This window comes from Cheilinus undulatus, linkage group 8 (assembly GCF_018320785.1).
Source record: "Cheilinus undulatus linkage group 8, ASM1832078v1, whole genome shotgun sequence".
Lineage (NCBI taxonomy): Eukaryota > Metazoa > Chordata > Actinopteri > Labriformes > Labridae > Cheilinus > Cheilinus undulatus.
The window spans coordinates 5,313,200-5,340,343 of NC_054872.1; the positions used below are offsets into that span (position 1 = coordinate 5,313,200).

Sequence of the window (27,144 nt, forward strand, 5' to 3'; positions counted from 1 at the left end):
ACTTAACATCAGCCTCCTTACTTATGCTTACTAGGATTTTCTTTAGTTAGCAATACACAGAGAAATATGATCCACCAAGCTCTCTTATTTTACAGTTGATACTAGGCAGGAAACTGTATCTGTAGCAGGAGAAACCATTTTCTTACAAACACTTTACACTGTCTTCACATCCTCCTCTCACCTATACAGTCAGCAGAAACCTGGGGGGTTGCTCTGCTCTCAGATCCGTAGTAGGTCTGCTCGGACTGAACAATAGTGGCTGGCTCAAATTGCCTAAAATTGCCTTGGCCCGCTCAGCTATCCAACTTCAATTACTGTGTGACCGATTCAACTAATATTTGCAACCTCTCTGGTATGACAATCATTTCCTGAATTTCTTTATGCCAAAGAAAAGAACATGGTTCAAATATTCCTTTCACTAAATGGTTCTGTTCAGCTTGTAACACAAAAAGCTTCACAGAGCAACCTCTCTCTTTATCTACACCCATATAAAAGGGTGCGTTTAAGTTTCCCCTCATCCAGGTCAAGCTCAGCCCAGACGCTTCATATCGTCTAAGTTTAAAATGAACATGCGGACCCATCGTCACTGACCTTGGCCAAGCAGAAGCAGGCCTGCATGCGGACTCTGTAGAAACACTGCTCTTGCTCCAGGATGTCAGTCAGAGCGAGTCTGGAGGCAGGAGTCGGGAACTTTTCCAAGGCTGAGATTGCCTCCTCCTGGTAAAAGATTCAGAAAATGTTAATCTGACAAGTTCAGTCATTTTTAAAACTGAAGTCAAACTTTTTTCCTGCTTTCAGCCTTTTAACATATAATGATCCACCACTCTTATTTGACTCTTTTTATTTGATTATTAAGGTTTTAAAATATTGATTGGACAAAAAAGCAAACCTGAGATGTCATTTTGATACAGAGAAGCAGCTTAATCTCTTTTTACAGCAGCTACTTAAAAATGCAGTATCCTTATACAGGGGTGATGATTTTCAGAATATTAACTCCTCTGGTTTTCAGAAGTAGTCTGAGATTTTCTGTTTTTCTTTCTCCCTGTACAAAATATGATGATTTAAGAGAGTTATTGGTTTATGAAATGGCTTGTCAAAACACTGGAATACTGCAGTGGCCTGGGGGAGCAAACTGGAATGGCTGTTTTAGTTGTAGATGTCAAGCCTTGCTAATTTGTCTCAAAGACTGGACAAAACTTCACTTTTTAGTTTTTAAAAATCTGTATAATGTGTTTTTTCATGAAAAGTTATTAACCTTATGGTTAATCAACATGGACAGAGAGGTCAAACAGAAAAGTAAAGCTTTCATGGAAGTCATTTAACGCAAATTGTTGATTTTGCCAGAACTAAAGAAAAATCCACCTCTGCTCCCAGAGGTATAAAGCATTTATCAGATGGACGATGGTTACTGATAGGTTTTGAGATTGGCTGCAGCTCAACAGCGTTCCAAATTATTATGCAAATTGGATTTTAGTGTCATAAAGATTCTGTTTTTGTTTTTTTTTCCAAGTAAACTCATGGATGGTTTTGTGTCTCAGGGCTCTTTGGATCACTGAAATCAATCTCAGACACCTGTGATCATTAGTTTACTAGGTGAGCACAATTAAAAGAAAACTACTTTCTACATTATTAAGCAGGCCACAGGTTTCAGCACACAGAAAAAGGATCTTTCCACCGCAAAAAGCCTTAAATAGTGCAATGCTTGGACGAAGAATTAAAAAATTAGATATTTTATGAAAACTTAAACATGATCATCGTGCTGTGAAGAAATCTGTGCCTGATTCCGAGCACAGATGGGTTCATGCAGATAAAGGCATAATGAGGAAGGTTTCTGACAGACAAATTCATCAGATTAAGAGAGCAGCTGCTAAAATGCCATTACAAAGCAGCAAACAGGTATTTGAAGCTGCTGGTGCCTCTGAAGTCCCACAAACCTCAAGGTGTAGGATCCTCCAGAGACTTGCTTAAACCTACTATTCGGCCACCCCTAACCAATGCTCACAAGCAGAAACGGTTGCAGTGGGCCCAGAATTACATGAAGACTCATTTTCAAACAGTCTTGTTTACAGATGAATGCTGTACAACCCTGGATGGTCCAGATGGAGGAGTAGTGGATGGTTGGTGGATGGCAACCATGTCCCAATAAGGCTGCGACATCAGCAAGGAGGGGGTGGAGTCATGTTTTGGGCCGGAATCATGGGGAGAGAGCTGGTAGGCCCCTTCAGGGTCCCTGAAGGTGTGAAAATGACCTCGGCAAAGTATACAGAGTTTCTGACTGACCACTTTCTTCCATGGTACAAAAAGAAGAACTGTGTCTTCTGTAGCAAAATTATCTTCATGCATGACAATGCATCATCTCATGCTGCATATTGTTGAATAAAATTTAAATTATGCTCTAACAAATGATGACTTGAAAATTATACTGACTGTCATTTGCATCGACTATTTAGGGAAATCAGAAAAATTTAATTTGCATAACAATTTGGAAAGTGGTGTACATGGAAGTTTGTTTGTAAATCTGGGAGATGACTTAATAATAAACAAATAATACTCAGCTCAAAAATGCCTACTGAGTTATTTGCTGGCAGAGAATACAATACAGTACAATACAAGAACTTTATTTATCCCCGAAGGGAAATTAAATTGTCTGGAGTCTCTCTCATCTGTTTTCTTTAGAATTATACAGTCTAATCGATGATGGTATGAAAGATTTTCTTAATCTTTCTGTCCTGCAGTGCAGGGATAGGAGCTGTCCACCACCGTTGTTTCTTTGCTCACTGAGGGAGATATGAAGTGGATGATCCATGTTTCTCAGAATAGCCTCCACCTTGCTCAGTTCGCGTCTCTCCACCTCATCCTCCAATGAGTTCAATTTGTTTCCGACCACAGAGCCAGCTTTTTTGTTTTGTTTGTTTTTTTTGTTGTTTGTTGAAAGTTGTTTAATGAGCAGCATAATTGTTGTTTTTTCTTTAGTTACCACCTAAAGATGATTTAAAGCAGAGTTTATAATATTCACATTTAATCAACCAAAGGCACCTCACTTTAACCAGAAACTAGAAATAATACACTGTTAAACAATTAAAAATCAGTTGAAGCACACTTTAAATCAGCCCACCTGAGCGACTACATCCCTCTCATAGCGCAGCTGATATTGCCACATGAAGTCGGCCTGCTCGAACTCCACTTTCCTCAGGATGGACATGTCGGGGTCGATCCGGATCCAGAGGAGAGGAGAGTCGGCACTGCAGACAGGACATACACCCATTATACCTGCTTCACACAGATATTTTTGTGCTTTCACACATAAAAGTTGACAAGGAGTGAGTTCCTGAACATGTGACAGTTCATGCTCTTTGAAATGAGGAAAAAAAAGAGCATGCATGTAGTTAATCCCGCTATAATATGGTGACAGTAACTGCATTCTTCATCAGTGTAAAATCTACAGAACCATCCTATGTACCAGTGTACCACTGGGGGCCACATCAGGCCCCTCACAGCTTTCCAACTGGCCTTAAGAAGACTAATATATTCAGAAAATATGCGGAGAAAAAAATACCTTGTGGTAACTAGGGAGCGTTTTTAAATCCCCTCATAGCATTTAAAACAACCCCCAAAACAGTTGATACTAGAGCAGTTTTATCAGGAATGCCATAATGTTTGTTCCATCTTCCACAAATCCATGTGTCAGCCATTATAAGTGAATATGATACATTATAAACATATACTCATCATTTTTTCTTGATTAAAACTGCAGTTCTCAACATCAACTTATTGCTTCAGACTCTTTGAGTGTGTTTTCCCTGCCTTAGAATCAAAACCTAAGACCTGTTTCCTGCACAGACTTTTCCCCAGTCACATAGTTGTTTTTTTAACTATAATAAGACTAAAATGTTGATTTATTTTAATTTGTGTATAAGTCCGGTCCCCACAGCAACCATACAAAATGATGGCCCTTGTACAAATGGACCCCTGATGCTATATATCAATGCTGAAAAGTTGATTAAGGTATTTTCATGGTCCTACAATCCATCTCAAGATTCATCAGACATGCCGATATGATCACAATGCAGCCGCCACCATTACTACACTATCCTGACACAACTGACCACTTGCTCTCCTTCGTTGTGTAATATTCTCTGACTATCTTAACAGAAGACAGTTTAACTGACTTATTTAAAGATATTTATATTCTGGAGTTTAGCTATTTATATTATAAATTAATAGTAAATCTGAAAGCATGACAGATGTGACGTCTTACTCCATGGCCGATAAATCCATGTCCACTTCTTCTCCATTCATCAGAGGGATCTTCTTTTTCTTGTTTCTACGATAATAAAAAAAATAGAATGATTAGCAATTATCCAAAAATTAGAGGACAAAGGAATCTTTAATAGAAGTTCTGTTAGACTGAGAGACACACAAGAAGACCGAGGAGAGAAATGGCACGGACAGAATAGATGCTAACTGGATTAACAAATCATGAGACACCACAGGACCACCAGAGTCAAATAAAACACTAACAATCAGGCTAAGAGTGAAACTCTAGAGCGATACACTTTATGATACAACATTACAGCCGCCACATAACTGCTGCAAATTACATCCTATCAGATTTCTGATTATTAAAGAACGTTTTTCTCCGTGAATGGCTCTTTGTTTCTTTAAGTCTATCTGTGACTGCGAGCTGGGAGGTGACGGAATCACTAACTGTGCCAGTAAAGACATCAGTGAGAGCCAAAACCCCCATGAATATGCTCTAGTTAGTGTTTGCAGAAGTTTGTCCACACATGCCTGCCAAATTTTATATAATCTAAAATGTCACTCATACTGATGGAGGTTACTCTAAACAGATGAAGATGATGGGCAGGAAGAGAAGCGGACACGTTTCATGCCCAGGATGGAAAGCTTAAATTCTTCAGTTGAAAGGTTGAACTGCTGTGTTCCTAAAAGCTGCAGGAGTGTGTTAACCTGACAAACCAGACAGACAGTTCCACATACATGTGGGCTACAGCCCATAGATGGTGTTCAGCACAGGTTGCACCTCTTAAAGAGAAACTTGGAGGGTGACGAGACATACATTTTGTCTGTTACATTCATTACAGATCAATCAGAGAAACCAAACATTTGACAATGTAGGTGAGCACTGCTGCAGAGGCATAAACCTCATAACATGAGCTCCACAGGCAGCCATTTCTATGTTAAACATGATAATATATGATTGTTCTCTGTCAGTAAAGCCACTCAGCAAGAAAGCTTTTAGCCTGGTCCTCTGCACCTCTTTTGGCCCAGTCTTTCTTTGATCAGCGCATGAGCTTGAAGCTTTGCAAGACTGATGTGCCTGCAAGGTTGGTAGTATGAATGTTTAGTGTGCAATTGTACCGTCGGCTCTTGGAGTGACAGGGGATATCATGTTTGAGGCTGTTCTCCTCAATCTGCAATGTGTGGTTGAAGGATCCATCCAGCTCCTGCACCGTCACCTTAATGGGTCCCTGCAAAGAAAAATATATGTAATTTCTTACAATAAAGATAAACCAATTAATATACTGATAGTTCAATAACATGTAGGCATATTTGGGATCAAACATGGAGGAATACAGAAAGAGGGTTTTTTTGTTCTCTTCATTGTAGGAAAAAATCATGTTAAATATAAAATGAATCAACATAACCAAACTATGGATGCACTCACTCAAGCTGCTCACTGAGGCAGGTGAGGCAGGTATGTGGCTGATTAACCTTGCTGGAATTTAAGTCACAGTCTGTTTTTAAAGAGTCTCCCAAAAAAAGACTGAACTTTGCTTCTGTGTGACGATTTCCATTAGATTCAGCAAAGTCCACAACAACTCTGTTTGTATTAATATGTTTCGACCATAGGGAGTTCACACATCAACCGGTAATAATACAGCAACTCACTGCTTTGACCCGCTCTGCCCACCTCTGCTGGTCACTAGTTGTCTTTAACTGAGCAGTGTTTTCAGAAAAAAAGAGCTTTATTCCTCATTTTCTATCAGTGCAGGACTATGGCTTAATGAGGGTTAAAAAGTGGCGCCATCCCCTGCTGGTCTGGACTGTGTAGTCATGTATTCTTTTATGTGCTCTAGCAGATTCCAAGCAGTGAAGTGGCTGCTTGCAAAACACAATGAACGGTTTTCAGGTTTAAGCTTAGGTATGTTAGGTTTGTGACAGTGGCTGCTCGGTGCACTTGTGGTGATGGAGGCATGTCTTTATACTGGTATACTGGTTGCATTGGTATGTAAGTATGCAAGCTTTTTAAATGAAAAATAGGTAGTAAAAGTGTGTCAGATTTTACAGTAACTATTTCATATCCTGGTGGTAACAGAGTCAAACTGAGCATCTTTAATTGCCACTTCAGTCATTGAATTGTATGTTGAATGGACGGATGACACAAGAGGAATTTAAAAAACTGAAGTGAACTTGTAGATCAATTCACCAATTAGTGTCAGCCACCTTCTACATGTAGATTAGGTCAGGATTACCTGGCAGGTGATCACCTGGCTGATTTGAATTCAGAATTTTCATTCAACCTTGTGCACTGCTCTGAGAACAAAAATCCCATACCCCCTTTATCTGAATACTCACCACATATTTCTGAGTTCCAGATGATGTGTAGTCCTGTCGGATCTCCAGTTCAAGGACATTTCTCTTCCTGTTGAAGGCAAAACTGCCAAAGAATTTAACCACAGCACTCTGGTCTCTGAGAGTAGAGTCAAGGCTAAAACATGTGCCGGTACAACCAAGAGGAGTTCATTAAATTTACAAATCCACTGAAGATGGCTGTATGAAGGGTGAAGTATGAAATCCGATTGCAAATAATCAGCAAAAAACTTTTTTAATATGCCATTGTTTCTGGGGTTGGTTTGTTTAAATTAATGTCTTGTGTGATTTTATTATGTTTTTTTTTCTCTTTGTATAGGATTTTTTTTCTTATATATTCTCCTGCTCATGTGTCAGATTGGTCATGTTAGTAGTGTAGTTAAGGTCCGGCTTGTATTTTATCATGCTTATTTTTGTGTTAAAAGTTAGAAAATATGGTGAAGGAACATAGAAGATGCTGCAGGCTCTACATTATCCTCTTAGCTTTGCTTCAGTCTGGCTGCCTTGTGACTTCCCAAACCCATACTTGATTAAAATATGCAGATCCGTCCAGCTGGCATGAGTGACATTAACGACCACCATCTTTGCATACAGAACCCTTTAACAAAGGAAAGGATACACCCATTGTTTGATGAGGGGTCCGATGTCCTTGCCAGAGACGTTGGAGATGGATTTGAGGAAGGCGTGAGTGGACAGAAGCATCTGGCTCCACATGTGGCTCTGGTACTTCTGAGACGAGGCTGTGCTGGCCAGACTCAGCAGCTTGTTGAAAACCTGCCAAAGACAAAAATAAAAATAAAATCCAGATTTCTCAAGAATTTTACATTATTCACTTTTGACTTAAACAAGAAAAGGCTGTTTTTGTGTCACCTGCAGCATAAACTCCATGCTGATCCTGTTTTCTATCAGCCTCATCACCAGGTGAGCCTTACACTGGAACATCTTGTAGTACTCCCAGGACAGAGTGTGGGGGTGCTTAATGGAGAAGTGAAGGTGGGGGGTTGGACTGAAGAAAAACACATTCATTAAGACTTACATGTCTAATAAATGGCTGTAACTCATGCAAAAGAATAAAGCTGATCTAAAATTATTACTTGTCCTTCTCTTTGCCTCCACCGAACGTTGGGTGCAGCAGAACTCCTCCCATCTTTAACTCATATTCCACTATCTTGTCCAGTTCCTGCAAAATAAAGATGGACTATAAATAAAAGCTTTAAAAAAGGTAATTACAACACATTTCATCTGTATTAAAATCACCACAGCTAACACATTATTGAGATACAGATTTTTTTTCCATGTCTGGCAGAGGATGAGAAATACTTTCAGTGAACTAATGCAGCTTTTTAAATTTCAGTCTGTTACACTCAGATTTTACCAATGTTTTTCAAACATAAAGACAGTTCAGGTTCATTTAACTCCTTCTAATATCTTCAATATTGTTGGAGTTTCAGCAATAACACGTATACATGCATGAACATTTGATATGAAGTGCTGTTAAATGCATGTTTGAGTCATGGCTACAGACAAGGCACAGTGATATTCAGTGCAAGAGAATTTTCAGTTAAAACTTTACAAAATGGGCCTGTAATCTTGAATAAGGGACATCCTCCAGTCATAAATTCTGTTCAAGTTTTATAAAATCATGTAAAATCTTGTCTCTTCTTGTCCTGTCACACCCCTAGTACGGGTTTGTTTGAACAAAGCATTATCATGAATCTGTGATCCGTTTTGGGCAATTGGATACCGTCCTGCCCTTCGCACATGCATCCATAATATGCATTTAAAATACATTTTTAGTGACAAGCTGGAATTGGAACTACCTTACTCGCTTCTTATGTAAACAACAGCCCATAAATCATTGCTGTGGCTCTCTTGCTATGGCATGGTATCCCTACATGCTGTGTGCTTACCGCACACTACAAGCAAAAAAATTTACAGGGGTAAATTATTCACAAAGGCTGCACGGTAGTGCAGGAGTTAGTGCTGTTGCCGCACAGCAAGAAGGCTCCCAGTAGGGCTGACAGCTTGGTCGAGTGTTTGGTCGAAAAGCTTTTGTCCGACCAGGATCACCCTGATCAGCTAATTTTTTAGTACAACCTGATGAGCCTAAAAAGATGTATTAAGGCTTGTTATGTCTATTTTAGGATCATTTAGACTACCAAACAGGTGCAATAAGGAACCTGTATGGAATAAACTGGTCTCCAACAAGGTGATTCTTTTTTTTATTTTTACCTGAAAAATATTTTACCGATTGGTTGGTGTCTGGGTGCGATAGTGGTTGACCAAGTTTTTCTTTAGTTCACTACAGGCCTAGTTCCCAGTGCACTTCCCAGCCAGTGTCTTTCTGTGCGGAGTTTGCATGTTCTCCCTGTGCATGTGTGGAATCTCTTGGCTTCCTCCCACCACCAAAAACATGCTCGTCAGGTTAACTGGTGACTCTACATTGGCCGTAGGTGTGAATGTGAGCGTGCCTGGTTGTCTGTATCTATATGTCAGCCCTGTGATTGACTGGTGAACACTCCAGGTAGTACCCTGCCTCTCACCCGATCACAGCTGGGATAGGCTCCAGGCCCCCCGGGATAAGCATTACAGAAAATGGATGGATGGAATTATCCACAAACTAAGGCCGGCCACACACTACAGGATTTTAAGCCCGATTTGGGCCTCCCCTGACGATCGTGGGGCATATCCCGAGAGGAGCCTCATCGCAAGCAACTGTTTGTCAGAGTAGTCTACATGTGTGTGTGTGTGTGTGTGTGGTGTCAACATGATTGTTTTACTGCTCCAAATTGCGTCGTAGCCTCCAAAATCCTGAATCGTAAATATCAAACACGTTTGTTATTTATGATTGTAGGTAGTAGTGCCACTGACGGAGTACCCACAACAACATATGAGAGCGAGCAGAACGGGTAGCGTCACAGCCAGATCATACGTACATTCGCCACTCACAACCATGAACACAACTTTAACTCAATTTCAGCCGATTTCATTCTTAGTCTTTCTCTTGTATTATGATTTTTGCTGCACCTGTAACACATGCCAGGACAGCCTGTTGTGGAGAGACAGCAAGACGGTATCGACAGACATCTGTGTTTTGTTTTTTTTCAGAAGTCACGTGATCACGCGAGGTCGTGGGCAGGTCGGCAGGTGTGTGGTCTCCAGTGATCTGACAGTCTGGCTGAGTCTTCTAGTGTGAGGGTTCAGAGGATTAAAGATGAAAAATCTTTGGAAATTGTCCTGAAGTCTGTGGTCTCCCACGGTTTTAAAATCGTTTCAGATTTAAAAATCATGTAGTGTGTGGCCGGCCCAAGAGGCTAATGGTGCCTCTTTTCTCATTCTTTGGAATGACAACTCAACTCGTCTGTGGATGAGACGGTTCTAGGTGTTTGCTCAGGTCTGAGAAAAAGGCAAAATGGTACCAAAGGAAGAGCCATTTGGAAAGCGAAAAAAATCTTCACTGAGCTATCTATTACTGAGCTGAGTCAAATAATCTGGATCTCTAGAAAGAGCTGCACTCAATAGAAAAATGGATGGACATAAATGATAACGATCCTTCTTATCAAAGAGCAGAATACTACAGATGACACCAGCTGAAAGGGCTGTTTTTAGGGGTTTCCAAATAGTCATTTTTAAATTAATATAGTTATATGCGCAGAAATTCTACATATTGTATCTTCAAAGGACCACAAAAAGGACTCTGGGCTCTTATTTGGGCCTCCAATTGAATAGCCTGGGCCTAGTGTCATAAAGCATGTCCCATGCACACAGGCGGCCCAGGATTGAGTCCAAAAGTAAATCTAACAAAAAAGAACTGTATAAACTGGGTTTATGTTATCTATGTCATCCTTTTTTCCTTGTTTTTGTCAAGAACCTTTAAAATTTGTTCTTGCCACAGCTGATGTGGTGCAACTAACCATGCTGAACCACTAATGATATCAACAATAAGCAGCAGAGTAGCCGAGTAATCATACCCATCTTTCCCTCTTTGTTAGCTTGAATTTCCCTCAGGATTAAAAAAGTATCTATCTCGCTATCTCTGATCTTTCACCACCTCTCCTTACCAGCTTCACTTGAAAGCATCTGAGTGTTATGACAGAAACCGTTACCTCTTTAATCCAGTGCCGGTATTCGTTGACTCCAAAAGTCTTCTTCAAGTAGAGCCCATAGATGTAGCCGGATATTCCCTTCAGCACCCACTCATCAGCCCTAAATAGGACATAACAGATCACATCAGTGCAGTTACATAATAAACATTAAAAACTAAACCATCAATTCATTTATAAATGAGGCTAAATTCCTCCATGGGTGATCATGCTTGTAACAAAAACAGTTTAATGAACATCAAACAAAAGCTTTAGGAATAATTCCTATTGGAGTTTAACAAATTCTTATTTTCTTCATGTTGCTTGCACTATATTTGGCTCTTTAGAAAAAGGACATTATTTTTTAAAAGGACTTGAGGCCGCACTTGTGCCGCTTTCCCACTGTTTAGTGGGTTATACCCTTTGTATATTTCTGGGAATCCCTAGCATGGTAACTCTTAAATCTATCTGCCTGGATTTATTAGCTCGTAAAACTAGAGACACAATATGCCAATTCAACCCTGGTGGTTCCACCGCAAGATGCTGAAGTGCATCCAGTGTGGCTTATGTGGTAAAGATGATTTCATACACGTATTTGCTATAATCAACATTATGGGAAGCTATTAAATAAAGTTTGCCCTCAGATTCACCTGGAGGATCATATCTGGATTATTGATAAAGAACTGAAGAGCTCTGACGCTCTGAACGAACGTTCTTTCATGATCCCAGCCTCCCAGATGTAGCATAAAACATGATATTTAAGTTTTAAAAATTCAAAAAGCAGAATACAAAGGATGAAAAAATGCTCAGACACTTTAGGTCAAGCATATCGGCAGAAAAATCTACTAAACAGATGGAGAAGGTGGAGGTTCAACAGCTACCTGAGGTCTTGTTTTCCTACGGCTCATAACAACAGTTCCTCTTCGTCAGTACAGTTCCAGAGATTTGGAAAACAGAAGCTCTATACATCTGATGGCCCACTGAGCAAAGCCTGTTTTCAATTACAGACCCCAGTTAACCCCCACTCTGATTAATTGATAGCAGGCAGCACCATGCTTTGCCAAAAATCAAAGACTTTCCTGTGCTCTCTTCTCACACAACACCAGCCAGAAGCAAACCAAGGCCACACATCTGATCTGGGTTTATGGGGGTCAGAGTGAGGAGAGGAGAACAGAGGAGGAGGCTGGAAGATGACACAGCCTAACATTTCTCTACAGACTCTGTTTTTATTTTAACTTGGGGATTTGTTTATATTAAAGCTAACATACAATTATTTCTTTAACATTGCACTTAATTGCTTAATTTCAATGGCTAACCACCATCAATCTCATTTAGAAATTCAGGTTTGAAATTAAACTTTTTGGCATTTCACAACATAAATTTTAAAGTTCATATTGAAAACGTGAGGCAATTCTTCTTTGAGGGCGGTTGGTACTAAAAGCCATTTACCATGGCATGATCAGCTCGGATATAGCTCTAGTATAGCATCAATGTTACCAGAACCTGGCCACATTTCTGCATTAAATAAAGAGTAAAAACAACTCTTAGAGCTTTTCATAACAGGAAAGATGTTTTTGCTTTTCTCCCATCCTGCTTCGACATGAGTTTTAGAGTGTTACAGGAGTAAAAGCGTAGTTGTGAGTGTTTTTATACAATGGCTGCTAGTCGAGTGATTAGCTCAGACATAGCCACAGCAGCAGTGTTTTCTAAGAACTTGATAACATTTCTTTTATTAAAAGAAGGGCAGTGAGCAACACTGAAAACTTTTCATGACAAATAAACATGTTTTCACTCTTCTCCTGGTCTGCTTCGACATGTTTTTGTGATTGTTGTGGGGGGTTTGCCAGTGTATCCAATGGCTGCTGCTGCAGTAGCTATTAGCTCAGATGTAGCTGTAGGAAAGCGGCAGTTTAATCGATCTGGACCACATTTTTTGAAAAAAAGAGCCACACCGAAATACTGTCTGAGCAGAGAAGATGTTTTTGCACATCTCCCGGCCTTGGTATCAATTTCATTCACTGAACATTCCTCCAATCACCTTCCAAGAATGTTTTGAAAAGTCCTGCCCTTCCCAATCGCTTTCTATGGGAGCTTTCCCCGATGACTGTGAAATACATCCATGTAATCGATATTTGAAACAGTCGATCTGGCGTGTCAGGTTAGCACTGCTACACCAGCATGGTCCAAAACCATGTCATAGAGCTGGGAGACAGCTTCAAAGTGCTTATCCTATCAAACACACTGCTTAATACTGTTATAAAGTAAGCAGTGTATGTACAGAATAACTAAGAGAAGTACAGTGATCCCTGGTTATTTGTGACGGCATTTACACTTTAAGTGAGTTAATTTTTAGTTGATTTCTAAGTAACCCTAAGATGTCGACAAGATTTGATCAGTTTTATCACCATTTGCAGACATTTATTAATTATCGATAAAATTTCAAAAGTGATTTAGTACAAAGTACTATATTTTTTCGACTGATTTCTATTAAGGATGGTTTTGTTTTCAGTTGTCCTTTAAAGTATTTTTGTATTTTTGTACGGCATTGAAGTGTTTCTTGTGTCTGAGTTTGTGTGACTGTGTTTTCCGTGTTACATGTTTTTGAAAGCTATTTTCCCTCAGGCAACAAGATATTGAAGTTGAAGTTTATCTCACACCAGGTATGCAAGTAGACATTAGTCAGAGACTGGCAGGAACCCTGTACTACCAAGTCGATCAATCACAGGGCTTGTGTAATTTTGGCACCTAACAATTTTTTTGAATGTGCACATTGGTGATGTGAGTAAGCCTTTGTGTAAGGTTCTGACTCAGAGCTATGTGGACCTACGGTGCATGCTACAGCATAGATTCAACATAGAAATATAAAGCAGTCTTAAGGACACTGTGTAAGTTATTTTAGTTTTGAAATAGATAAACCACGGGGAAAAAGTACTTGTTACACATAGAAAAGTATATGAAGATAGTTAAAGCAAATCACGTTTGCAGATTATTTTAAACTTTGCCACTAACCTTTAGTGCAGCACAATTAATCTAATAACAGTCCCGATGTCAGGCTGTGCAATTGCATGATCCATAAAATGCAGCAAGTAGTACATGAGAGGTTTACAAAAAAAACAGAAGAAAGGTGTTTAAGTGTACAATAGTGCCGCTATTGTACTTTGTAGAAAAACCTTTATTCTTGAAAGAGGAAAAACAGTTTTTTGGAAATTAACTTATGGCAGTAGCACTTAATATTTGTATGTTTTTATTTGACAAATACACACAGTAAAACTATGATTATTCTCTGCATTTTTCCTTGATAACCAAGTTATCATGTTACCAGTTTTTCATTATATTATGATCAAAAATCGCAGTATTGTTCAGCATAACCACAATCACACAGTATTACTAAATCATGTAGCACAACGGAGCCGTCCGCTCTTAGACTAAAAGCATGCATGATATTACAATCACATGTTCTTAAATACATTCAGACAGCTCTGGTTTTAGTTATTTATATCCTAAATGAAGTGCTAATTTGGCCCATTTTGAAATACCTGAATTCTCCTTTAAAGTCCCACTGATGTGCCTCTCTACATAAGCAAGCTCCCCTGAATGGTTCCCTCGGCCTCTCACATGCTCTGACCACAGCGGCAAAGTTGCCAGGCAGTAACAGAGTGATCCATCATGTCTTTAAGGCCAGCGCTGGCCCAACTTTTGACTCCACTGACAAAACAGCTTAGCTCTGCTGTATATCTCTCATCACCTCCCATATATGAAAACATCTGAGGGCTAAATGTTACCACACTCGTCAACAAGACCAGAATGCAATGGAGACAATTGCTGGGCTCTATCCTTCGTGGTTTGTACTTGATGTGAGTCCAAACAATAATGGCAGTACTTTTCCATTTCATACAAATCTGGCCTCTGATATTAATCAAAGTCAAAGTCTCTGGATGTTCTGGACACACTAGTACCAACAACCAGTCATCTGGATGCTTTCAAAGTACTCATACATGTTTCAGATGACTCCATTCAAAGGTCATAGATGGAGTAACACACCATGAATTGTTCAACTGGAGATAACAGCACCCATATTCAGACAGCGTCTTCTTGAAGGCCTCTGTAGTGTTGCAGTCAGCAGCACTCATGAATGTAGACAAAGTTAATGGTGTGAAGAATGAAAAAAGAGGGCTTGACAGACAAGTTCAACAGCTCCACAGATCTGGTCCAATACTGTTTAGAGAGAGTCTGATTGATAAATTGTCCGTTTCAGGAAGTTAAAAGGTTCTCTAATGCTGCATAATCAGGCTTTTGTGACGGGGCCAGACTCAGAGAGGGAATATGCAAACATCATCATGAAATCAAATCTCTGAATATGCCTCTAGACTTTATGTTGCAGCTTTGTTTTTGGCTTTACATTTGTTTTTTGGTAGATGCTGAAAGGTTCATCCATGCTTAGAAGACTGTGGGATTAGCCAGCGAACCTTTTATATATTTAAAATTCAAATGTTTAGTCTGCCTGAAGAGCACAAATTTTTATGGCTGATTTGGTGTTTCATTTCAAAGCCTGCTATCTAAGTTATGGCGTTACAAAGGCAAGACAGGATCAGCAAAGCCAGTAGAAGGGATGAGTGTTTGTGTCTGACTTTGCATCTTAAGGCGGCCTTACACCTAACGACTTTTCCTCCGATTTCAAAGTCGTCAACAAAATTCCAAAGTCGGAGTAAAATCATGAGAGTCTTGCTGAAGTCGCAGCTTGCTCCTGTTGTCTCAGTCGTCAGTTGTAAGCTGGTCATAAGACTCGATCTTAGCCGTTATAAGGTGGTCTTTCCTCAGTCTCGATGTTACGATAATATCAAACGTGTTTGATATTGCTGTAAGTCTTTAGTCTGGTCGTGGGTGTTTTTCAGTGATGCGATCGTTGTTCACAACCAATAGGAGCCGGTGTTGTGCGTGAGCAAATTAAATCGCTTCATTCTTGAAAACATGAACGTAAGCGTAGCTCAGTCTGAAGCCACTGAATGTCCGCTCAGAACTCAAGAGATTGAAAAACTTTCCTGTTCATAGCTGCAGTCAGATCTCTGCACTTGTGTGTTTGTGTGCCTCTGTCAATTCATTCCAAACTGACATGAAAGGTTTGGTAAACCACCACTGGGATTTTCAAAATAAAGGCCCAATCAGGATGTTTCTGTGGAGAGACGACCCACGTTTTCATATGGTACTTTTATTCTGAAGTGTTCCCAGGATAGTTCCTCAGTTGTTGCATTAACATGCAAAGTTGCTTCTGTGTTTAACTTTCCTTTTGTCTCTACTCTATATAAATAATCTAAAAACATCTGATTATAGGAGACATTAACTTAAATGCAATCTCCATCTCCTTCTACATCTTGTTCTCTGCTCAAAAAATTTTGTGAATTTTCACCAGAAACATGATGGGAAATAATCTCAAAAGAAATCTTTTTCTTGTCTTGTAGTAAGTGACACAGTGTTTGCAAATTCTTGGTCTGAGACTGAAAACTCAGAAAATTGTTGACAAATTGTCTTGAAACATGAGAGGGTCTCAGATGTCAGTCTTTTAGAGGCTTTTAAAAGTTTTAGAAGGGTCCTCTGGTGTAAGGCCGGCCTAAGTGTAGCTCTTGCGGTGCCCTTCTCTCTTACACTCCTTACATATGTTTATGCACACAGTTAAGTCAAATAACAGTTAAGGTTAAAATTAAGGTTGAGGTAACCTAATTTATACCTGTAGGGAGATTTGGTTTACAGTGACTCTAACATACAAAAAAGCACTGAACAGAACAAAACATGATAAAATGACTACTCAAAACTAGCCCTGGGTAAAAACAGGAAAAAAAGACAAGAAGGGAATAAAAGAAAGATAAAAGTAGGACTTGAGGTTTTTCCCAGGCACCTATTTCCCAATTAGGCTAAGCGCACATTTAAATTGTTTTTAATCGACTAGTCTAAATAGAGGAAAAGGCTCAGAAAACAGTCAAATCACAGGGTCATGGTGTCAGCAGGCCGAGTAGAGTGTGGCTAAAGTTAGCAGTTAGCTCCACCAGCCTTCACTCCTCTTTGCAGACTGATATCATGCTTTATGTGGTTACCCATTACTTTGGTTGAGAAATAAAAGTTATGAGCGTCACCCTCATCAGCCTACGTACAGCTTTTCTCCTTTTTCTAGGTCAAACACTGCCACACCGTGTTGCAACAGGCTAAATATTGAGCTTCTCACGCCTACATTCAAGTAAATTCCATGGGAGAGCTCACACCAGCTGATAGTAGCAGGATTTATGCTAGTTGTCTTCTGGGTCTAATGCCAGAGTAGAGACCAATGAGCATGGGCAGAGCTCCCAACCCTCTCTGATCTGATGAAGGAGAGGATCAATCTCCAGCCACCTAAATCTCTGTGCAAGATTTCAAGAAACTTCATTCAGTATGATTTCAGACTGAATAACATGATTGCATGTGCTTTAAAAGTTAAGGTTTGGTGAGACAAACACAATAATTTGACTTTTCTAATAGCCTTTAAATGAACGTAGTGTGAATGTCAAAGAAGGCATAATGACGGCAGAACTTTATCTGTAGCAGAACTAGGCTATACAATGAATGGAGCTATAGTTTACTGTTACTACAAAAATGCTGGGGTTTTGACTTCATTGGAAGTGCATGACAGTGGTCTCAATTTTAAATCTGATGGAAAAGTTGCAAAGTTTTACCATGACATCCTGGAGATGAAACAGCCGAAGAACTGCTGAGCTAAGGCCTGGGCCAAGCAGCGGCGTGTCAGTGGTGTCTGGTCTATGATCATGGCACTGTGGAGGAGGTTAGTACTGAAAACAGAGAAACCACGTACACAATTAATCAATACCCCCTAGATACACTGCAATAATGAGAAAAAGATGGTAAAATAGCCCCAAGAGAAATGAGAACAATGTTTCACACAAGAAATGACAATTCCAGTCCTATACTTCTGAACGTACACCGCATTCCAAATTATCAAGCAAATTATATTTTCTCTGATTTTCCTAAAGAATCGATGCAAATGACACTCAGTATAATTTTCAAGTCGTTAACCGTTAGAGCATAATTCAAATTTTATTGAACCAACCTCCCAAAGATAACTTTTTTAAAAATAAAAAAAAACTCAGAATGCACTGTCCCACATAATTATGCACAACTGAGTTTCAAAACATGTTATAGGTTGAAAAGAACTGAAAATGGTCATTTGTTGAATTTGCAGTATTAGGAGGTGATATTTACTGAAATCAAAGCTATTTCAATCAAAAACATCTTAACAGGACAAGTTCCATGTTAACATAGGAGCCCTTCTTTGATATCACCTTCACTATTCTTGCATCTATTGAACTTGTGAGTTTTTGGAGAGTTTCTGCATGAATTTCTTTGCAAGATGTCAGAATATCCTCCCAGAGCTGCTGTTTTGATGTGAACTGCCTCCCACCCTCATAGATCTTTAGCTTGAAGATGCTCCAAAGGTTATCAATAGGGTTGAGGTCAGGGGAGGATGGGGGCCACACCATGAGTTTCTCTCCTTTTACGCCCATAGCAGCCAATGACACAGAGGGATTCTTTGCAGCATGAGATGGAGCATTGTCATGCATGAAGATAATTTTGCTACAGGAGGCATGGTTCTTCTTTTTGTACCATGGAAGAAAGTGGTCAGTCAGAAACTCTGTATACTTTGCCAAGGTCATTTTCACACCTTCAGGGACCCTGAAGGGGCCTACCAGCTTGTTGGGACATGGTGGCCATCCACCAACCATCCACTACTCCTCCATCTGGACCATCCAGGGTTGCACGGCACTCATCAGTAAACAAGACTGAAAATGAGTCTTCATGTATTTTTGGGCCCACTGCAACCATTTCTGCTTGTAAGCATTGGTTAGGGGTGGCTGAATAGTAGGTTTATGCATGACTGCAAGCCTCTGGAGGATCCTACACCTTGAGGTTGGTGGGACTCAAGAGGCACCAGCAGCTTCAAATACCTGTAATGGCATTTTAGCAGCTGCTCTCTTAATCCTGTAAATTTGTCTGGCAGAAACCTTCCTCATTATGCCTTTATCTACATGAACCTGTCTGTGCTCTGAATCAGCCAGATTTCTTCATAGTACGATGCTCATGCTTAAGTTTTCGTATAATATCTAATGTTTTCATTCCTTGTCCGAGGCATTGCACTATTTGAGGCTTTTCAGCAGCAGAGATCCTTTTTCTCTCCCATATTGCTGAAACCTGTGGCCTGCTTAATAATGTGGAATGTCCTTCTTAAGTAGTTTCCCTTTAATTGGGCTCACCTGGCAAACTAATGATCACAGGTGTCTGAGATTGATTTCAGTGATCCAAAGAGCCATCCATGAGTTTACTTGAAAAACAAAAACTTGAATGTTTATGACATTACAATCCAAATTGCGTAATAATTTGGAATGCGGTGTAGGTTTTCTTACATTGTAATTATAACAAATTGTTTTGTGGATCTAATGTTGTTCAGTCACAGACGACACTTCATGCTTACCTGAAAATGCTCATGGAAGCATAGGAGGACACCTGCACATAGGCTTCGTCCACAAACACGGTCTTGAAACAGGCGTAAGGGTAGCGGCATGTCAGGATCTCCTCATAGAACTCAAAAATCTCATGCAGGTAAGACATGGAGTGTTTCAATAGAGGCAGCAGCTGCGGCAGGCAGAAATGGGTCACCTGTGAGCAGAAGGAACAAAGTACAATGTGACTGTCATTAAATAAGATGCTATGAACATTAAGAAAGAAGCTAAGGGTGATGTTTAAATGTGTACTTTCAACATGAACGACAGGGTGTGAAAAGGCATGGTGTGTGTTTTAGATCTACAACCATCCAGTACACCACGGCTTTGCATTGGGTGTTGGTGGATCTATAATGGTTGAGAACTGCTTTTCATTGTTTTTCTTTTTACTACTTTTACTCTCTTTAATACATTATAGAATGGTTGATAGGACACCAGCTCACAAAAATAAAGTTTCCTATAGACTTATTGACATTGTTTGACAGCAATTATTGCTTTATGTGTTGTCTTATCTTTCTAAAAAAAGTGTCTGTACTGATGGAAACAAATTTTGCATGTATTTAGAGCCATCTAGTGGTCACTGGTAGAAATTCAAGGCAAGACAAACATTATTTTTATCCAGGTAGGTATTTTTATAGTTTTGGACCCTCCTTTCGTAACACTTCTCTCTGTCATAAAATATAAGGTTTTGAACCTTTGTTACTACAGCTGGTTTAAATTTGATTTTGATTTGATTGATTTATTTCTGTGCCTGGCAGTGCACAGGTCAAAACACAGTTTTCTTCAGTGTTGTCTGCATGAGGATGTGAAAATGCTAAGGAAAACTGTGTTTTGAAACACATAGGCCCAGAAATAAATATTAAAACTCCTTTAGGACATTACTGAGTACTTACTTGACAGTTTTTTTAGTCTTGTTTTTTAGATGTACACCTTAAGAGGTCAAATCGTTGGATTGTGCTCCTTTCTTTGCCCTTGTGGACCATTTTAAGAACCAAAAAATTCTTTCTGTTATATTCTCAAAAATGCTGAAAATGTCCTTCATGTCTCCGTTACTCATATACAAACGTACCTCATGCATGTAGGGATCCACGAGGATTTCAAATGGCCCCACAGCCAGGGAGATGTTTGGTGCCGCAGTGGGGATGGGAAGGAGATAGTGGAATGTTTTTTTCCTCATATCGTTTGTGTAGATCGTCTCCACCAGATCGCCACAGGACACCGCCACCATGGATGCATCCACGGTGAACTCCAGCTTCCATGTACACAGTTCTGAGTACGAGTCCACACAGGGGAACCAGAATCTAGAGGAAGACAGCATACAAACAAAAATTAACACACTGATGCAGTGTCATCCCTGAGGTCAAATTCTTCACAGCAGGATGAGTCTTTGCAGACCTTGTGGAGTTCTGGTATCCAAAGGAGAAAACATGAGCGCCCCTCTCTGCCATGCTGCCTTCAACATCAGGAACCACAAAATGGAGACCTCCTTTTGGTTGGTCCAGGGAAAACTCAATGTACACCTTCAAAACTTTCAAATCTGGAGATTCAAAACAAAAGTCAGGACATGATCTCACGGTTCAAACTCAGCCTCTTAAATAAGAGTAGTAACTTTTCATTGATTCTTATGAACCTTACTTAAGAACTAATGTGACTGCATTAATTCAAGCTTTCAAAAAGGGTTTGTGGATAATCAATTTTTATCTTTTTATTTAGTAAATAATCAGAAAGTGCTCTCCTTGTTAGATCTGTTACACAGCCTGCTTACCATCTCCTTGTTTCCAGAGTTCAGAGGGAACTTTAATGACCAGCTCTCCGTGTCCCGCATCCGGGTCTACAGCGCTCACTGCTGCTGTGTACGCACTGGAGAAATAGTTGAGGTTCCTCCTGCAAAGACAAACATGTAACATTACACAGAACAGAAATTTTGGCAGCAAAGAGTCCCTCTCAACATAGAAAGATATGGTACGGTAGGGATGCATCAGTGCAGATACTGGTACAGGTATTCATACATAGCTTATTTGTCATTGTCTTAATCATTTACATTGATTGTATGCATTGTAAATTTGACTATAAAATTAGTTGTTGTTTTCTATAAAGTACTGATCCTATTATTCTAACAGATCTAATATCACAGAGAAAGATGCAAACCAAAAAAATAACAAAAATGCCTGAAGTACACATTTACTGTCAAACAGATGACACTGAAATTTGACCAAAAGAGGAGTATCCTGATACACTCACTGCTTGGACTCATGGTGGCACACCTCCAGTGTGGGGTCATTGTAGATGAAAGGGGCTTCGAGTTCATTGACTCGGACTCTGTATATGCGACATTGTTTACTGTTGAGCTTGATCCTGTTCAGGTTGACCACTGTTGGGAAAATTGTCAGCTCAACATAACCCTGAAGGAAGAAAGAGAAGAAGACAGTAGGGCAAATGCAAATTTAACGGTCATCAGGAACTAAATAATTTTCAGTGCCAGTACTGACGTTTAAAGAGAGAGCAGCTGAAAGCGTCCGTGGTTGTTGGAGTAATGACAGATGAATTCCTTTTGAGATTTTTAAGAAAGACAGGTTCTGACATTAAAAAATAAAAGAGCCATCCTCTTTGGATGTCTGTGCCTAGAACTAAAATCATAGCAGCGCTGATAATCAGAACAAAATTTTAATCTGAAGTCTGATTTTGGTCAAAAGTGTAAGAATCTCTGGGATGGATTTGAGGAGAATGTAAAGCATAAACTCAGACAAGCAAAATCTGAATTCTTTCCAAGATATGTTTAAAAATAATATATATAATTTTAAGATTTATTTGGGGGCTTTAAGTGCCCTTAATGATAGAAAGCAGTGGATAGAATCGGACACAGGGACAAGATAGCTGGGGAGAGACATGCGGGAAAGGGCCAGACTTGAACCAGGGCCGCCCTGCATACATCGGCTGCTCCTTAAACCACTACACCATCTGCGCCCCAAAATTAATATTTTCATAAACTATAAAGTGGTGAGACTTTGTGAGCTGGTTCATAAGTTATCTATTAATCTTGTCTGGTATTTGGTTACTTGTGTTGTATTTGTTCAAAAGTAAATAAAGGGTTGAAAACAGTAAATCACTCCTTTCTGTGGTAGGAGACATCAGCATACCAAGACATTTTGGACAATGCTATGCTTCCATCTTTGAGGCAACGGTTTGGGGAAGGCCCTTTTCTATTCCAACATGACTGTGGCCCAGTGCATAAAGAAGGACTTCAAAGACATGCTTTGATGAGAGTGTAACGAACTTGACTGGCCCTCACAGAGAGGCCTGACCTCAACCCCACCAAGCACTTTTGGGATGAACTGGAACAGAGACTGCAAGCCTGTGCCTGACCTAATAAATGCTCCACAGAATGAATGGACACAAATTGCCACAGAAACACTCTAAAATCTTGTGGAGGGCCTTCCAAGAGGAGTGGAGGCTGATATAGGTGCAGAAGGGGGACCATCTCCATATCAAAGTACATGTATTTCAATACAATGCCATTACAACCTATGTTGGTGTAAGGGTCAGGTAGCTGAATTCTTTTGTCCATGTAGAGCACGGGTGTCAAACTCAAGGCCCAGGGGCCAAATAGTAGTACAGTTACACCCGGTCCACAAATATGACTTAAGCTAGTCATTGTTTATTTTATTTTATTTTATTTTGACCTTTCAATACATGATTTTGACTTTTATCTCATTTTTGACCTTTACGATTCACAATTTTGAAATTTGGGTCACATTCTGACCTTTTTAAACATATTATTTCAAATTTTACAGGCTATGTCATGTTTTGACCTTTATAACTCCTAACTTTGACTTTTAAGCCCTTATTTTGACCTTTTAAACTCACAAGTTAAAAACTGAATTCACATTTTGACCTTTTAAACTACTGATGTTGACATTACATTTTTTTTGTTACCTCTAAATCTCATGATTTCAACTTTCTCTCTCATACAGTTGCCTTTGTTAAACATTTTGACTTTTAATTTTGTGTTTTTACCTTCTGAACAAATAAGTTTGACTTTTTATTTCAGATTTTTAGCCTTTATACTTATTATTTTGACTTCTTCTTTTACCTCACAATCGTTTATCATCAGTGCAAAGTTTTTTTCCCCTGTAATTTATTGCTGGTGAAAATGAGGCTGACAGTTTTATGGTGAAATGTTGACCCTGTTAGGCCCCAAGGTTTGACCTCAATTCAGAATCAGGACCCTGCTGTGATTGAGTTTGACACCCCTGATGTAGAGTATCTATAGAACAGTGGTTTTCAAACTTTTTTCACCCAAGGCACACCTAAGGTTAAGCCAAAATCTCAAGGCACACAGTATCAATACAAAAAAGACTTTTTAAATAATGTTACAGTCACGGTGGCCTAAAAGGAGAGATAAAGGAGAGAGCTTTCTGGGGCCCAGCCAACTGGGGGATCACAGAGATGGCAAAAGTGGGCAAAAGGTGGCAAAAATGGTTTAAAGGTGATGACAAAACATGGCAAAAGTGGGGAAAAAGTGGCTAAACAAAGTCAGAAATGGGCAAAAATTGGTAAAAAAGTGGCCAACAAATGGGTTGATATTGGCCAAAACTTGTAGAAACAGTCAAAATAGTGGCAAAAATGAGTTACAATTGACATAAAAGGATTAACGGGTAAAAAGGTGGTAAAATGGGATAAAAGTGATAAGAAAAAAAGCAAAATGCGAAAAGTGGCAAAAAAGATCACAAGTGGCAAAATGGGTTAAAGTTACTACAAGGTGGTAAAAAAGGGGTTAAAAGTGATGAGACAAAATGGCAAAAAAATGGCCAAACAATAGCAAAATTGTGCGAAAAGTGGCAAAAAGGTAGTAAAAATGGTTTAAATGTGGTAAAACATTCCAAAAAAGTGGCAAGAATGGGTTAAAAGTAGTGATAAGATGTAGCAAAAAAGCAGTCAAAAGAAGAGCCAAAATGGGTAGAAAAATTGTTTAACTTGGTTAAAATTTTAACACCAATTCAACCCAATAATAGCTTGCCATGCTTTTTAGCTTTTAATGAGGTAACTGTTAACCAGGATGCTAGCACCAATGCTACTGATCCAACACACATACACTGATATCATCAATAAATCCCAACTGGGGTGGTCCCATTGTCTGGGGTTTTTCAGGGGTCCAGCCAGATCTGCAGTTCTTGCCATAAAGTTGTAGTAATAACACATGGTACAAATTCCCACGGCAAACCTAGACTTGCCTTAAGGCACACTAGTGTGCCTTAAGGCAAGTCTATGTGTGCCTTGGGAATCTGGCTGGACTCCTGACAAAACCAGGAGAATGGATCCTCCCCAGTTGTGATTTATTAGTGAGTAGCCTATGTGTGTTGGGTCAGCAGCACTGGTGCTAGCATCCTGGCTAACACTTACCTCATTTGGCAAGCTATTATTGAGTTGAAATTGGTGTTGAAATTATTATTATTCATGCTACTTTTAACCAAGTTAACCAATTTTTCTACCCATAAACCATTTTGCTGCTTTTTTGTTGCAATTTTGCAACTTTTAAAAAATACTTTTGACCCATTTTTTTTTGCAATTTTTTGAAACGTTTTGCCACATTTAACCCAATTTTACCACCATTTTGATGGGTTTGCCTACTTTTGCTATTATTTGGACATTTTTTGCAAATTTTTTCATCACTTTTTACCACGTTTTAGCAACTTTATCCTTTTTTGCCACTTTTCTGCCACTTGTAACATATGTTCTCACCTTTTTGACACTTTCAACCCACTTTTGCCATCTTCTTGCTAATTTTCAATCACTTTACCCTTCATTGGCCACTTTTTTGCCAAATTCTGCCCATTTTAAAATCACTTTTAAACCATTTTAACCACCTTTTTACAACATTTAACCCTTTTGGCCACTTGTAACCCATTTTTGCCACCCTTTTGACACTTTTAACATGTTTTGCCACCATTGACCAATTTTTTGGCCCCTTATGCCAGTTGTTAACCATTTTTGACTTTGTCTTGCCACTTTTTACCCAATTTTGCCAGGTTTTATCATCACTTTAACCACCTTTTGCCACCTTTCAGGCACCTTTTGCCCACTTCTGCCACCCCCAGTTGTCTGTTTGCAAACCCCTGCTATAGTGTATATCTAATAATGTAACTTTAGTACTCACGATGACAGATTTCCTCTGGAAGTTAATGTTGTTGATGCACACCACCTGGTGAGTTGTAAAGAAATGACAGAAAACCAATGTTAACACAAAGCTCATTCTGTAGCGAAGAACTAGCTACGTTTATATCTGGTCTCAATCAGTAAAAAAAAAAGATTTATAACGGTAATTAAGCTTTTAGTACTTGAAATAACGTTTGTGCATACTGAACAAGGCTTGTGTGTTGACAACTAAAGGCAACTCCTCTGTCAAATATGACTGAAAAACATTAAATGAGCAAACCAATATACGAAAATACTTATAATTTAAAAGGTCGAGGGCTCTCGAATCCTTTATCCTTCTTTCGGTTCATCTTCTGACAGATGATTCAACAGACAAAAACAGTGTTCGGTGCTGTCCTTCTCCACCACCGGTGTTTGGATGACGTTACATTACTAACTTAAGGTTCAGATAAATAGACTGTAACGGAAAAAAGAAAGGAGAGTTAGGAACGTTAGGTTTAACGGTTAAAGTTGGTGAGAATCAGAGACAGTACAGCTCTGTCTGCTACGAGAGATGCTTCTGCCGGAGAAATGTCAAACTTACAGTGCTTTAATGCGACCACAGAGAGCATTTCCGTCTAATCTTTGCGTTATCGTGAAGTACAGAAGCGAAAACAGATCCCATGCAATGATTGCTGCTGTCGGTGTGCTGTATAACATCCGTATTAATCCTTTTAGTCCGGCTGCTCACAGCATTGTGATCGCTGCTGCACAGTGTTCGGCCATTTTGTTTGTAACCTTTAACCTCCCGCGTAAATATGACAACAACTTTTGCCATCAAGAATTAGAGGGGAAAAAGAAAAATAACATAATAACATTTTCTGTTTTATATATTTGTATTTTTAATCAAAGAGTGCACTTAACTTCTTTTAAAAAATAATAAAAAAAAATGTTTTCATGTAAGGTGGGCGGAGACTTGCCTGCAGGAGAGTGCACGAGCTCCGCGAGAACGCGCCATGTACTGATACAGATTTTCAGAATAAAAGTCCATTTCCGGTAAGCGGATTTAAAAAAAAAACCTTTATGAAGCATTTTCAATGAACAAACACGAAATTCAGCATTTTAACATTTCAACAATTTCCCCATGCAACACATTCAGATAACAGAATTAAATTCAACAACAAAGGAGATTCGTTTTAAAATAATAATAAGCACTGTAAGTAACCATAAAATCAATTTAATCTTTATAAATCAAATCCAGAAAATAAGTTAAATAATAAAGTACAGATAAAATAAGCACTTTAAGAAACCATAAAATTAATAAAATATATATATATTAAATTTAGAAAATATGTAAAATAAAAAAGGAACAGATAAAACACGCACTTTAAGTAACCATAAAATTCAGTAAATCTACAATAAAGTCAGAAAATAAATATAATAAGAAAGTCCATATAAAAAAGGTTAACACACAAATATATAAATAAATTACAATTGCTAGAGGTGCAGTTGAAATGTAAATCAAGAATTTTATAGTCTCATGGCACTTTTTAATTTTTTTTTCAAAGACTTAGAAACTATTTCAAGTATTTTTCATATGCTTCATAATTTGGAGGTTTTTATTTGCATGTGTGAATTTAGAATTTTCCCATTATAAAAAAAAAATACGTAAGATTTTAACCTCTTTGTTTTTGTAAATATATATCATTTTAACCTTTTTAAAAGCCAACTAATAAAAGAAACCCAAATGTCTGAGGAAAAAAAATCAGCATTTTAAGGTT

General features: G+C 39.0%; 1 protein-coding gene across 1 annotated transcript in view; it reads right to left on the bottom strand.

The window, feature by feature from the left end:
- Positions 1-26,135, bottom strand: part of taf2 (TAF2 RNA polymerase II, TATA box binding protein (TBP)-associated factor) — a 47,818-nt gene extending 21,683 nt beyond the window's left edge. The window contains exons 1-18 of the mRNA XM_041792421.1: positions 25,968-26,135; positions 25,685-25,841; positions 25,386-25,440; positions 21,473-21,633; positions 20,997-21,115; positions 20,627-20,768; positions 20,301-20,532; positions 19,204-19,388; positions 17,393-17,506; positions 10,719-10,818; positions 7,707-7,792; positions 7,483-7,618; positions 7,232-7,386; positions 6,598-6,712; positions 5,380-5,489; positions 4,259-4,324; positions 3,116-3,242; positions 592-717 (exon numbers count right to left, since the gene is read on the bottom strand). Of these exons, the coding sequence (XP_041648355.1) occupies positions 592-717; positions 3,116-3,242; positions 4,259-4,324; positions 5,380-5,489; positions 6,598-6,712; positions 7,232-7,386; positions 7,483-7,618; positions 7,707-7,792; positions 10,719-10,818; positions 17,393-17,506; positions 19,204-19,388; positions 20,301-20,532; positions 20,627-20,768; positions 20,997-21,115; positions 21,473-21,633; positions 25,386-25,440; positions 25,685-25,734 (2,079 nt within the window). The 5' untranslated portion in view covers positions 25,735-25,841; positions 25,968-26,135. The remainder of the gene's footprint in view (positions 1-591; positions 718-3,115; positions 3,243-4,258; positions 4,325-5,379; positions 5,490-6,597; positions 6,713-7,231; positions 7,387-7,482; positions 7,619-7,706; positions 7,793-10,718; positions 10,819-17,392; positions 17,507-19,203; positions 19,389-20,300; positions 20,533-20,626; positions 20,769-20,996; positions 21,116-21,472; positions 21,634-25,385; positions 25,441-25,684; positions 25,842-25,967) is intronic.
- Positions 26,136-27,144: the final 1,009 nt, after the last annotated feature.